The 13,750-nt window shown below is 42.9% G+C and overlaps 1 protein-coding gene across 2 annotated transcripts; it reads left to right on the top strand.

Moving 5' to 3' along the window:
* Positions 1-2,449: 2,449 nt before the first annotated feature.
* On the top strand, positions 2,450-13,025 carry LOC135510359 (serine protease HTRA3-like). Of its 2 annotated transcripts, none has more exons than XM_064931215.1 (9): positions 2,450-3,323; positions 6,919-7,018; positions 7,628-7,850; positions 9,772-9,966; positions 10,147-10,179; positions 10,558-10,672; positions 11,331-11,388; positions 11,547-11,642; positions 11,833-13,025. In XM_064931215.1, the coding sequence occupies exons 1-9, from the start codon at positions 2,903-2,905 to the stop codon at positions 11,999-12,001; spliced, it is 1,410 nt and encodes a 469-aa protein (XP_064787287.1). In that variant the 5' UTR covers positions 2,450-2,902; the 3' UTR covers positions 12,002-13,025. The 2 variants fall into 2 exon arrangements, with proteins under 2 accessions (XP_064787287.1, XP_064787288.1); XM_064931216.1 differs by having other exon boundaries at positions 3,205-3,323; positions 6,914-7,018; positions 11,833-13,024.
* Positions 13,026-13,750: the final 725 nt, after the last annotated feature.

Genomic DNA, 13,750 nt, shown 5'->3' with positions numbered 1-13,750 from the left:
ACCCCTGAGTCAATACTTTGTAGAAGCACCTTTGGCTGTGTTTACAGCTTTGAGTCGTGTTGGGTATGGGGATGTGTAGGGGATGTTCTCCCATTCTTCCCTTCAGATTTCCTCAAACTCTTAAGTTAGATGTGGAGCAGTGGTGAACAGCAATCTTCAAGTCTTTCCACAGATGTTCAATGGGATTCAAGCCTGGGCTTTGGCTGGGCCACTCAAGGACTTTCACATTCTTGTTCTGAAGCCATTCCTGCATTGCTTTGGCTGTATGCTTGGGGTCATTGTCCTGTTGGAACATAAATCTTGGCCCCAGTCTAAGGTTGTTTGCACTCTGAAGCAGGTTCTCATCATGGATTTGCATGTATTTGCCATTCATTGTTCTCTCTGTCCTTACCATTCTCCCAGTCCTTACCATTCTCCCAGTCCTTGCCGCTGAAAAGTATCCCCATAGTATGATGCTGCCACCTCCATGTTTCACTGTAGGGATGGTGTTAGATGGGTAATGAGCTGTGCCTGGTTCTCCAGACATAGCACTTTGCATATAGCTAAAATGTTGACTCATCAGACCACAGTTATTTAATAAAGTAGTCAAAACTGTAGTATTTGGTCCCATATTCATGGCAACCAATGATTATATCAAGCTTGTGACTTTAATTTGTTTGATGCATTTGCTGTTTGTTTTGGTTGTGTTTCAGATTATTTTGTGCCCAATAGAAATGAATGGTAAATAATGTATTGTGTCATTTTGGAGTGACTTTTATTGTAAATAAGAATATCATATGTTTTATTTGAAAAGGCATAAATATTATTCCCCCCCCCAAAAAAAAAAAATTGAGAGAGGTTAGCATGTCTTGGGGATATGATATTTGTAGGTCTGTAACTTTCTCACTGATCATTATTCACTGTTCATTCATGACAATCCGTAATCATCGTAGCATCCGCATTAATGTAGGAGTGTTTAGAAACATATTCTATTCTCATTTACAATAAAAGTGACTCCGAAATGACACAATACATTATTTACCATTCATTTTTATAATCTGAAACACAACCAGAACAAACAAAAATGCATCCAACAGGTTTGTAGAGTCACAAGCTTGATGTAATCCAATGTGCTGGAGTACAGAGCCAAAACAACCACAAAAAGTGTAGCTGTCCCAATACTTTTGCAGCTCACTGTATGCACCAAACACTTTCCAAATGAACCACATGCTGTGCTGAAGTTCTGTACATAAAGCATGCCTGGAAAGCTCTGACTATTGAAAAAGTTACGGACAAAGAGAGAGTAATTCTGGGTCTTACAACTTCAGCAACAATTCATTTTTTTTTATCCCAAGAATAACACATATAAAGTATGCTTAGGAATCGTGAAAATATCACCAAGTACTGCTTCCCCCATTAACGGTCAGCTCAGTTGGTGACTGGAACAAGGGGTCCAGTGTTTCCGAAAAGTGCCAGGAGTGATTGACGTTAAGCTTTCAAATAAACATACTCGCGGTTGGTGAAACACATATGGTTCTGTCCCAAATGGAACGCTATTCCTTACAGGCACTGGTCAAACCTAGTACACTATATAGGGGATAGTGTGCCATTTCCTCTCTTCTCTACCTAAACAAACATTTATTAGGCTCTAGCCTGATGCCCATTCCTCTTGGAGAGAGAGTATGTGCGAAAAACAACCACCATTATGTTTCTACCGGCTGGTCATCTTAAATTGTCCTTAAAAGGGGTGCTTATAAAAACATGTGTTTCCGTCCCAAATGCCAACTTATTAGTGCACCCGATTCCATTTATAGTGCACTAGTGCATTGTGTAGAGAATAGGGTGCCATTTAGGATGTATAGTGCACTTGCTCACATCCAGACGAATGGATGACTTCATATTTTGAAAAGGAAAAAAACAAATTGCCACGCGACAACTCACATACTGAGTGCATCCACGCCCATGTTTACAGACAGAGACCCAATTATTTACGTCAATATTTTGACACATATTTTGACACGTTTATTGTCATGAATCTTGCACTGGAGTCAGACTGAGTGGTATCCGATACATGGGCTAGCTGCAAAATAAAAATTGGCTATAGTGTAAAAAGAAATGTATGAAAACAAAGATATGCTTTTTGGTTTTATCCGATTTTATGATTTTGTGGCTGTGCCAGCTAGTGACCACTCTGCAGAGCAGCCTCCAGAACAAGATTCATGACGAAAAACGGTAACCTGCATAATATTGCTCAGTGAGTATTGTGATTAATTATGCTTTGGCCTTGACCGTGGCAAGGTACAGACAAAGTTCATTTTCAAGTTATTCATCACAAGGTATGATGACAACGTCCATGCTCGATGTGATGAAAACTCAATGGTTATGAGGTGTGTGTGTGTCAATGAAGTCAGTTACTCTCCGCCTCCTGGGGGCGCGTTTTTATTATCAGAGGCCTCTTGCTCAGCTATGCGCTTCGGAGGGGCAGAGCCAGGCCAGATGCGAACGAATGATATGGGATCTTCCAAAAAACCTGACAAAAGAAAAGCCACTGCACTGCTGCACTGACACTCACTTCAATGGAGACTCGGCGTCACCGGGATCATTACAAATAACGTACAGCTAGTTGTAAACACTGCATCGATCTTTGTGATGAATTTCCACTCCTTTGGGATAAAGTTACCCGTTTAATCTGAATCAGGATATGCATATGAGTGAAGAACGTTTCAGTCGTAAGAAGACACCAATGTCTGTCCTGCAAGCGTAAATTTGTGTCAACAGTCCCGTGAAAGTGATGCATAAAGACGTTGCGCGTCGTTCAATCTTCCCAAATTACTAGTAACCGTTTTGTGGCGAACATGACCTTCATGTAAATACTTTACATTATTTTTATTTTATAGGTGTAACTTTTACCAAATCGCCAACAATGCAGGTCCTTCTGTTTGCCACCGTTCTCTTCTGCGTGGATGACTTCGTCCGTGCTGAGCCCAAACAGAAGTGCACGGAGCGCTGCGATGTGAGCACTTGCCCCAGCCCCAGCTGCCCGATGGGGTACGTTCCAGACCGATGCAACTGCTGCCTGGTATGCGCCCAGGGCGAAGGCGAACCATGCGGGCGCAAAGACGATCTTCCCTGCGGTGATGGACTCGACTGCAAGCACCCGGCCGGCAAGCGTCTCGCCAAGGGGTTCTGCCAGTGTAAATTAGTGCATAAAGTCTGCGGCAGTGATGGCAATACATATGGGAACGTGTGTCAGCTTAAGGCGCAGAGTAGGAAGGCTCTGCAACAGGGTCTGCCAGCCATCAACTCGGTCCAGAAGGGACCATGCAAAATCAACCAAAACAAAGGTACGTCATTTGTGTCTAAAAATAAACTAAATCAACAACAACAAACAGTTGCAACATACAATTCAATATTAGCAGAAACTCGATGTTTATTATATATGCATGGTCACTTTACCCCTAACTACATTTACAAATTACTTCGACTAACCTGCACCCGCGCACATTGACTCGGTACCGGTATTCATCCGCGCACATTGACTCGGTACCGGTACCCCTGTATATAGCCTCGGTATTGTTATTTATTTATTTATTATTAGTTAGTAAATATCATCTTAACTCTATTTCTTGAACTACATTGTTGGTTAAGGGCTTGTAAGTAAGCATTTCACGGAAAAGTCTACAACTTTTGTATTCCGGCGCATGTGACAAATCAGATTTGATTTGCACACACACACTTACTTTGATGTACTTTATGCAATGTAGATGATGAATTGATATGGGTGATGTTTGCATAGTGCAGTTCCAGGGTTCATCCAAAATGACATCCTCTTCTATATAGTGCACCTTTTTTTTTTACGTACTCAAGGCTGAGATTTGGTTTGGCCCCATAGGGCTGTGCTCAAAAGTAGTGCGCTATATAGGAACAGTTTACTGTAAGTAGGCTAGTGGAAGAGCATGAACAACCCTTCAACCCCTCCTTTGTCAGAACGGGTAGCCAGCAGACTGTCTGGGTGACTGGATCGTTAAAGTTAACCCCTAAAGTCAACCCCTACAAGTCCTTTATGTCCCTCATTGCAAAAGGACAAATGTTTCCCATAGACACTGATCTGAGGCCAGTTTTGTGGTTTTCCCTCCTAATGGTTTAGGTTAGGGTTGGGGGAGAGAAAGCTGATCTGTGGCTTGGGGAATCTCCATCATTACACCCAGACAGACTTCCTATAGATTAGTCTCACATGATTAAAACTAATCACCAGCCACTGAATGAATTACTTCACTTGTCAGAGTTCAATGTTTATTTTCCTGTCTAGCTTTTATTTGCATTTCCTGTGTCCATTTATAGGCATTTTCCTGCCCAGGGGTGGCAGTTACCTTGGCTCCCATTCCATTCTGAATGTATTTATTTTTTATAAAAAATAATGTAGCACATTACAAATAGTTCCTGGGGGACATTCTAGAATCAAAACATGACTTCATACCATCTCCGGCCTAAAGAGTTCCTTTTTGGATGGTGGGTAACACGCTTTACTGCAGGCGACATCAACCAAGTTGTACTGTGTAATATAGACAACAGAGCCCATGCAAACTGAGGGGGCTCCATTGTGATATGGTAGAGATATCCTGCAGGTCTTTTACACAGAACTAATCAAACCGTATTGAATTTGTCCATCAATTCCCTTTTCAAAACAACTCAGTGTATGACGTCTCAGGTTGACCTGGCCCGAATAATACAGTACTTTCTCACTAATGAGGGAAACAGTTGGCTTGTGTCCCCTCAGAGATTTTACACAAAGCAGGAAGTCCCATGCAGACACAGAAAGCTATGGCATATCCAATTTGTATTGACTTTGATCAGAGGTAATTATTCTGTGTCAGGGGCTTAAAAGCATGTGACTGACTGCCATTGAATTGTTCTAATCTCCATACATGGGTTCAACTACTATTTGAAATAATTTCAACTATGTAATCTGGGCTTGATTGAGCTTGCCTGGTGCAATAGAACCAATCGAATAGTCCCAAAACTGCAAACCTTGCCCATCGGGCACTCCAGGGAGAGCAGAGCAAATGTTTAAGATATTGGAAAGATTTCAAATAGTATTTGAACCCATAACTATATGGAGTTTAATACGAGGGATACAGATGACTGATGATGAGATTTGTATTCTAATCTGTTCATTGGTCCAAATCATCCATAAGCCAATTAGAATCAAGGCTTTGTAGAGACCTCACACAGGCAGATTATTATGGATGGTGGCGTTTTATCTTAATCTCCTGACAAATTGGCCAATTACTCAAAGCTTCCCTAACTAAACTGATCATTCCCCGTTGAGTTAGGAATAGAAGATTATCACTGTTTACATTTTAGTTTCTATTCTCACATCTCCATTGCCTCTCATTTCTCAGTCTACAGCCTATCCCACTCAGTCTAATGTTATATCAGCATGTGAACCCCTTCAACTTACTTGTTTGCCCTCAAGTCATCCTTGAGTTATTTCAGATGGACCAGCTACCACATCGGCCTAAAGCTAAAAATGATCTCCCCATTATCATTAGGATGGGCTGGCCTTCAGTCTAAGTACATGATTAGTATCTTCAAACTGTTCTTCATTCCAAACCCACATTTCCCAGACTCCTCTCAAACCCTTACCTTAGCATTGCATCTACAGTATGTACACATGCATGTGTGCACATAAACACTGGAATTACAATATGTTCTTCTATCCCACAGAAAGGTACGAGGTAGATGTACAGTATCATTATTGGCCACCACACAGGATAATAGCAGCCTGGTTCCCAGATTTGTTTGTGCCGTGTTGCCAATAACCATATGAGTTGGCAAGACAGTAAAACAAATCTGGGAAACCAGGCTAGACTAATAGCAGAGTTGGCTTTTCCACAGTTACTGCCAAGATTGTGCCATCCACTGGTTTGGTTTTTCTAATGCTTGGTTAGCCAACCGTAGAGGACCAATTTGTAGCCTAGTGCTGAAATATGTTCTTCTGAAATTCCACTTCGCTTGGATGTTTAATTCTAGACTCCCTTAGCCAACGGTTTGTCAATGATTACGAGGATGACCATAGCCAAAAATTGGATTTGCAAATGGTTAGAATGAGAATAGTTCTAAAATCTAGAGTCAGATGTTTTTCCCTGACCATGTGATCTGACTAGGAACTCTGGGCCCTGGTTAGTGATAGTGTTTTTCATGATGACGATCCCCCAGTCAGGAAAAACTCCTGGCCCTAGTATAACTGCATGTGATGAATAAGAGTAACTGGAAAATCTGGGAGTTGATATTGAGGTCACTGGTACGCCACAGGCTAGTTTCAGGACAGAGTGTATGTTTGCTGACTGTTTGTACTCTAAACTCAGCTGTGTAGCCTGATTTTGTATACATGTATAAGCCAAGGAGGTCACACACTGACACACACACACTGACACACACACTGGAAACCGCAGTCAGCTGAGGAGAACAAAACGCTAGCCGGTGGTGCGGCTGCCATGTAGCGGAAATAACTCGCTGTAATTAACGTTTGTTAACGGCTGCACGCCACACACGCCACCAAGGCTCTTTCATGGCCCTGAAAGACTGCAGCCCGGCACAACCTCCCAGCTGCTTTTAGACCAAAGTGCTGAAGTTTCATTTAGGAAGGGGTGGATGGAAGAATAAAGTAGTGTCGGGCTTCACAGAGGAACCTGCACTTGTTGACCTCCGATATGTGTTGCTGCTGTTCCGATACTGTTGATGTTGTTGTCCTGATCACATGACCTAACTAGGGACCACTCTGGGCCCTTACTGTTACCACTTTGAAGCCTACCGTTTTCTGCACATGAGGCTGCAGCTCACAGATAACAGCTAGAAGATATGATGTTTGAGTGGTGATGGTGTGAAGGAGTGACTGGATTATATTATTAACATGAGTAATTCTTCCCGCTAGTATAGGTACTTCACACCCCACAAGTCCCAGGTATAAGTTTAACTTCATAGCTGACGTGGTGGAGAAGATCGCTCCGGCTGTGGTCCACATCGAACTCTTCCTCAGGTACGCTGAGTGTGTTTGTGTAGGCAGACACATGTGTTTGTACTGCATTATACAACGGGTGTGTCTCATCCTGCATGCTGATTGGTTTAAAGCGCATCCCAGCTGGTGTCTATTCCACCAGTTACCACCGGCCAAATCTGACGTTAAAATTCCTATTTACTGTGTTCCATTTGACTGGGCAATCCACTGTCTTATCAGCCCAGCCAAGTAATTTATAAACTTGATCTTCACTATCAAAAGCATCTAGACATTATCTCACATTTCTTTTTAGAATAACATTTAGTTTTCAACAGCGGAGATTTGTAAAAACCTTGCTGTTTGTCTCTCCGACATTTGCAACATTGTTTCAATATTTAAATTGGATTCCCAACTGGGTGTTGTGTCAGTATGTGTCTTACTCATGTTGAAGAAAGGGCACATGATGGTTGAACCAAAATGATCCCATATAACGTAGTAACTTAGTAGTAACTTCATCACAACAGTGTAGATCGTATGTCATCTCTCATCATAGGCAATAGCACTTCACATGACACAGTAAACTCTCTTCTTGTCATTAGAAATTCTATATTCCTAGCTCTATGTGTACCTCTTTTGACCTCTTGCCCCCAGACACCCTCTGTTCGGCCGGAACGTCCCTCTGTCTAGCGGGTCAGGCTTTGTGATGTCAGAGACGGGCCTGATAGTGACCAATGCCCACGTCGTGTCCAGCACCACGCCTATGTCAGGTCATCAGCAGCTCAAGGTTCAGATGCACAGTGGTGACATCTACGAGGCGACCATCAAGGACATCGACAAGAAGTCCGACATCGCCACCATAAAAGTCAACTCACTGGTGAGAGAAGTGGATTATATATGAGTTATACCACTGTATTATTGAATGGTTGATTTATATCAAAAATATTAAAATCCTTCCCCATGGAGGTCTGGACTCCTGCTGGTTGTTTGTTCTACCTGATAATTCTTTGTGAACAATATGTCTGTGGACTCCAATATTTGTGGTTAGTGGAAGACTAACACTGTATCCTAAAGACATTTGGACTTTTTACAATGGAACAGTCCAAATACTATGGTGGTTATACATTCAGGTTCATGTTTTTCAGGATAAAAAAAATAAACAGAATGAAGCTAAGCACAGGCAAAATCCTAGAGGAAAACCTGGTTCAGTCTGCTTTCCACCAGACACTGGGAGATGAATTCACCTTTCAGCAGGACAAATTACCTAAAACACAAGGCCAAATTATACACTGGAGTTGCTAAATATAAATGATAGTGCTGGTTGCATGATGAAGCCACCGCTATGCTTGAAAATATGCAGAGTGGTACTCAGTAATGTTGTATTGGATTTGCCCCAAACATAAGGCTTTGTATTCAGGAGAAAACAGTTCATTTCTGTGCCACATGTTTTTCAGTATTACTTTAGTGACTTGTTGCAAACAGGATGCATGTTGTCGGATATTTTTATTCTGTTCAGGCTTCCTTCTTTTCACTCAATTAGGTTGGAATTGTGGAGTAACTACAATGTTGTTGATTCATCCTCAGTTTTCTCCAGTCACCATTGGCCTCATAGTGAAATCCCTGAGCGGTTTCCTTCCTCTCCGGCAAGAGATCGGGTGTATTGATATACCATCCAAAGTGTAATTAATAACTTCACCATGCTCAAAGGAGTATTCCATGTCTGATTTATTTATGTTTTACCCATCTACCAATAGGTGCCCTTCTTTGTGAGACATTGTAAAACATCCCTGGTCTTTGTGGTTGAATCTGTGTTTGAAAATTCACTGCTCGACTGAGGGGCCTTACAGATATGTGTGAGGTACAGAGATGAGGTAGTCATTCAACAATTGCGTAAGTCCATGCAACTTATGTGATTTGTTAAGCAAATTCTTACTCCTGAACTTATTTAGCCATAACAAAGGGGTTTAATGACACAATCTCAATTTAATCCATTTTTAAATCCAGTCTAACACAACATGGACATGATGAATATGAAGTTGAAAAATGAAGTTTCCTTTTAAAGATTTCCTACACAAGTCCCTCTCTCCTTTGCTCTCCTACACCATCCGTCTGTGAGCATATGTTTTTACTTAACTCTTCTCTCTCTCTCTCTCTCCTCCTTTCCTTTTCCATCTTCCCCCTTTGTCTACTCTTTCTCCCTTTCCCACCCTCTCTCTCTCCCTCTCCCCCACCCTTCCTCTCCCCGACCCTTTCCCACCCTCTCTCTCCCCCACCCTTTCTCTCCCCCCACCCTTTCTCTCCCCCACCCTCCCCCACTCTCTCTCTCTCTACCCTTTCTCTCTCTCTCTCTCTCCCCCACCCTTCCTCTCCCGACACTTTCCCACCCTCTCTCTCCCCCCCCCTCTCTCCCCCCCCCCCCCCACCCTCTCTCCCCCCCTCCCCCACCCCTCTCTCTCTCTCCCCTCCCTCTCTCTCTCTCCCATCCTTTCTCTCCCCCACCCTCACCCTCCCTCGCTCTCTCTCTCCCCCATCCTTTCTCTCCCTGACCCTTTCTCTCCCCCTCCCTATCCCCTACCCTCTCTCTCCCCCTCCACCCACCCTCTCTCGCCCCCCCTCTCTCGCCCCCCTCCCTCGCACTCCCCTCCCACCATTGCCCCCCCCTCCCCCACCCTCCCCTCGCACTCCCCTCCCCCACCCTCTCTCGCCCTCCCCTCCCACCATCGCCCCCCCCCTCCCCCCACCCTCTCTCGCCCTCCCCTCCCACCATCGCCCCCTTCCTCTCTCTTTTCTCCCTTTAGAAAAAGCTCTCGGTGCTGTTGCTAGGCCACTCGGCCGACCTTCGACCCGGTGAGTTTGTGGTTGCGATCGGCAGCCCCTTTGCGCTCCAGAACACGGTTACCACGGGGATCGTGAGCACGGCCCAGAGGGACGGCAAAGAGCTGGGCATCAGAGACTCTGACATGGGCTATGTACAGACTGACGCCATCATTAACGTGAGACATTCTATTAAAGTTATCTAAACTTTATTTAAAGGGTAACTACAGCACACTCCACTTATAACCAATTCATCGGCTGTCTAGCTGTCTGTGACATTTAGAGGACATCCATGATCATACACACAGAGACACATCCCATTGGTTGTTTTAATAATCATTGTTTCCATCTTTTCTCAGTATGGAAATTCAGGTGGACCTCTCGTTAACTTGGTAAGAGTTACATCCGCGCCCATAACATTAGTCATAACCTTCAATGTGATAATCTTGAGAAGAAGCCGTTGCCATAGAAATATAATACGCTAGTAAAAAAACGTTCACTGATCTTGTGAGTCACGTTGCCAGGATTCCCATTCTAATATTCTATGTAATTAAATGAAGCCAGCCCAGTGCTGACATCTTAAAGACCCCTGTATAGGATCCCACCAGGATGGTGAGGTGATTGGTAACCGTAGCAATCCAGTTTCTATTCATAACACAATGTTACATTATCTGTCTGACTGCCACCAGGATGGTGAGGTGATCGGTAACCGTAGTAATCCAGTTTCTATTCATAACACAATGTTACATTATCTGTCTGACTGCCACCAGGATGGAGAGGTGATCGGCATCAACACTCTCAAGGTGGCTGCTGGGATTTCCTTCGCCATCCCCTCTGATAGGATTACACGATTCCTCAACGAATCAATGGACAAGCAGAGCAAAGGTAGGCCCACCCCTCCCCTTCCTTAACAAATCATTGGACAAGTCGAGCAAAGGTAGGCCCACCCCTCCCCTTCCTTAACAAATCATTGGACAAGCAGAGCAAAGGTAGGCCCACCCCTCCCCTTCCTTAACAAATCATTGGACAAGCAGAGCAAAGGTAGGCCCACCCCTCCCCTTCCTTAACAAATCATTGGACAAGCAGAGCAAAGGTAGGCCCACCCCTCCCCTTCCTTAACAAATCATTGGCCCGTCACCATACAGTAAAGACACACAGGCAGCAGCATGTGTAACGTGGCAAGGTTGGACCCAGGTGCAGAGAAGAGACCAGACGAGGAATCAGTGGTTCAGGATAAACATAATACTTCACTGAGAACCGGTGACGGAAGGATCACAGTACACTTGAATAAAACAACAAACACTCACTCAGGAAACAACCTCACTCAGGAAACAATTCCATTTTCTGCAAAGGACAACAGAAAACACACCTCTTTTAACAGGGACATCATAATGAATAAATTGGACACACCTGAGTGTCGTTAATGTCTCTAGGACGGTCTCTGCCGCCCTCTGTTGACAGGTGGAACCATGACAGTATGATCACATTTTAACAGTAAAGGGAAGTAGAATAGAACAGATGAGTAAATAACTTTTTTTTACAGAAGTGAGATCACTGAAGAAGCGGTTTATTGGAATAAGGATGCTCACCATCACTTCAGCGTAAGTCTTGGTAACACGTAATCATAATACTAAAACGTGTGTTAAACTATATATTACATATTATATATTACATCTCTATAGCCTACAATAAATACAGAAAAGGGTACTATTTCCAAAACTAACTTTACTGTGTGTGTCTGCCTGTCTGTCCTGTGTAGCCTGGTTGAGGAGCTGAAGCAGCAGAACCCAGACTTCCCAGAGGTCACTAGTGGGATCTACGTTCATGAAGTGGTGCCTCACTCTCCTGCACAGAAGTAGGTGGTCTATACTGCAATACCATGACCATCGATTGGCTTAAAAGATTTAGTTACATTTTATAATAACGTTCATGAATAAGCCACGATAAATGAACATTATTATTTGTATTTAAAAAACGCAATGCTTTGCAATACCCACAGACCATGTCAATATATATATATTTTGAAATCCCTTTTCTCCACACAGAGGTGGAATCAGAGACGGCGACATCATCGTGAAGCTGAACGGCCGTCCGCTGCTGACCACTGCTGACCTACAGGGGGCGCTCACAGAGGAGACGACTCTGCTGTTGGAGGTCAGGAGGGGCAACGACGACCTACTCTTCAACATCCAGCCTGATGTCATTATGCAGTAATCATGACGAAAATGACCACCAGTGTATTCAAGATTTAAAAACATAGTAATAATCTGCTGTTCAACACCGGGCCCGACGACGTCATCGGGCAGTAACCATGGCAACTGTGGTGTGGAATCCGGGAGACTGATAAAAGTATATGGACCACCAAACAAACACGCTTGTTGAGAGACCTAGACACTGATAGTTGCCCCTAAACATTGATCTAGGGTCAGTTGTTCGTTTCTCCCCCTAATGGTTGATGATAGGATTTGGGAGGGTAAAATAGGATCCTAGATCTATGCCTAAAGGGTGACTTTTTAACCATTCAGATCCAAGGTGAAGACGATCAACAAACAGAAAAACTGTGTTTGTTTGTTGGAACCTTGATGGGGAAACGATAGACCGACTGAACCTTGTTTGGGAAATCTCCACAGAACTCTGGAGTCCAGATGCATTTAGGACTGAAAGTCCCAGTGAAACCAAACACTTGATTTTTATTGTTATATATGTGTTTTGTATCATCTAAATGTCTTTGTCAAAGCATACTAGCTGTTACTTGAGAATCACTTACTCCAAATGCAAGCGATCATTGGTAAGACAAGTTTTAGCATAATAGATGTTTCAATTGTTACATTGCTTTTATGGCCTTTTAAATCTGTTAGAATAGAAATCATTTCTGTATATACGAGTAGCTGTGTCCAATGCTGTCGGTTCGGAACCATTCCCCTAACCAACTGTGAATGTTATTTGGTCAGTTATAGGTTGAAAGAAAGATCACATTTTGGTCAGAAATGGTCAGTTGAAAGAAATACATTATTTTTCAGCTGGTAAAATGTAAGCAAATGTCTGATTTGAATCTGTTGCTGTATTCTTGCGGTCTTCTACTATAACCGACACGTTGGTAACACTTTACATTAATGTCCCCTTTATAAAGGTGTTATGAGTTGTTCATAAGTAGTTTACGATACCAACTTGTGCTGAAAGTATGAATAAATAAACTCACTTTACAGGCAGTGGTTATATATTAATCATCATATCTTCAGATTGAATGTTTTCATATCCTGATTCCTTACCAACAGGCTATGTGAATGAACATCTTTAATGGAAACGAGGTCATAGGACGTTCTTACATTGACCCAGTGAGGAGTGTGTGTCCGTTCATGTGTGATTCCCTTGACAACGTTCTGCTGCACTTGGAGATGGCTGATGAGGAAGTCAGGAATGTTTACTGCTGCAGGCCTTGTTTAGTACAATCGGAGTATTGTGGCTGCCTGCTACACACACACACACACACTCTCACATGTGCACAAACACACACTGAAATGTCTTGAGTCAATAAAGTATTCAAGCCCTTTTGTTATGACAACCTAGCAATGATCACCAACCAATTTGACAGAGCTCAAAAAAAAAAAAATCAAGAATAATGGGCAAATGTTGCACAATCCAGGTGTGGAAAACTCAGAAAGACTCTCTGTTGTAATCGATGCCAAAGATGCTTCTACAAAGTATTTAAGAAGCACCTTTGAATGCTTATGTAATTTAGATTTGAAAACATTTCTAAAAAAAACATGTTTTCACTTTGTCATTATGGGGTGTTGTGTAGAGGTGGCTCAGATTTCTTTTTAAATGTAAATCCATTTTTGAATTCAGGCTGTAACACATTGTTATTTTGAATTAGTCAAGGGGTATGAATACTTTCTGAAGGCACTGAATGTATGTTATGTTAGGGCTCACTAAAAAAACGATTTGTTTTACTTGTCTTGCCAC

Source organism: Oncorhynchus masou, chromosome 23 (genome assembly GCF_036934945.1).
Source record: "Oncorhynchus masou masou isolate Uvic2021 chromosome 23, UVic_Omas_1.1, whole genome shotgun sequence".
Classification (NCBI taxonomy): Eukaryota; Metazoa; Chordata; class Actinopteri; order Salmoniformes; family Salmonidae; genus Oncorhynchus; species Oncorhynchus masou.
The sequence above is the reverse complement of the archived record's forward strand: the minus strand, read 5'-3'. Positions and strand labels throughout refer to the sequence as shown.

What these genes read in the sequence shown, in the direction of transcription:
- LOC135510359 (XM_064931215.1), top strand. Translation starts at nt 2,903, where the DNA reads ATGCAGGTCCTTCTGTTTGCCACCGTTCTCTTCTGCGTGGATGACTTC. An exon ending in CCATAAAAGTCAACTCACTG is followed by an intron (nt 7,851 to 9,771) that starts GTGAGAGAAGTG and finishes TTCTCCCTTTAG; the next exon opens with AAAAAGCTCTCGGTGCTGTT. An exon ending in GTGGACCTCTCGTTAACTTG is followed by an intron (nt 10,180 to 10,557) that starts GTAAGAGTTACA and finishes GACTGCCACCAG; the next exon opens with GATGGAGAGGTGATCGGCAT.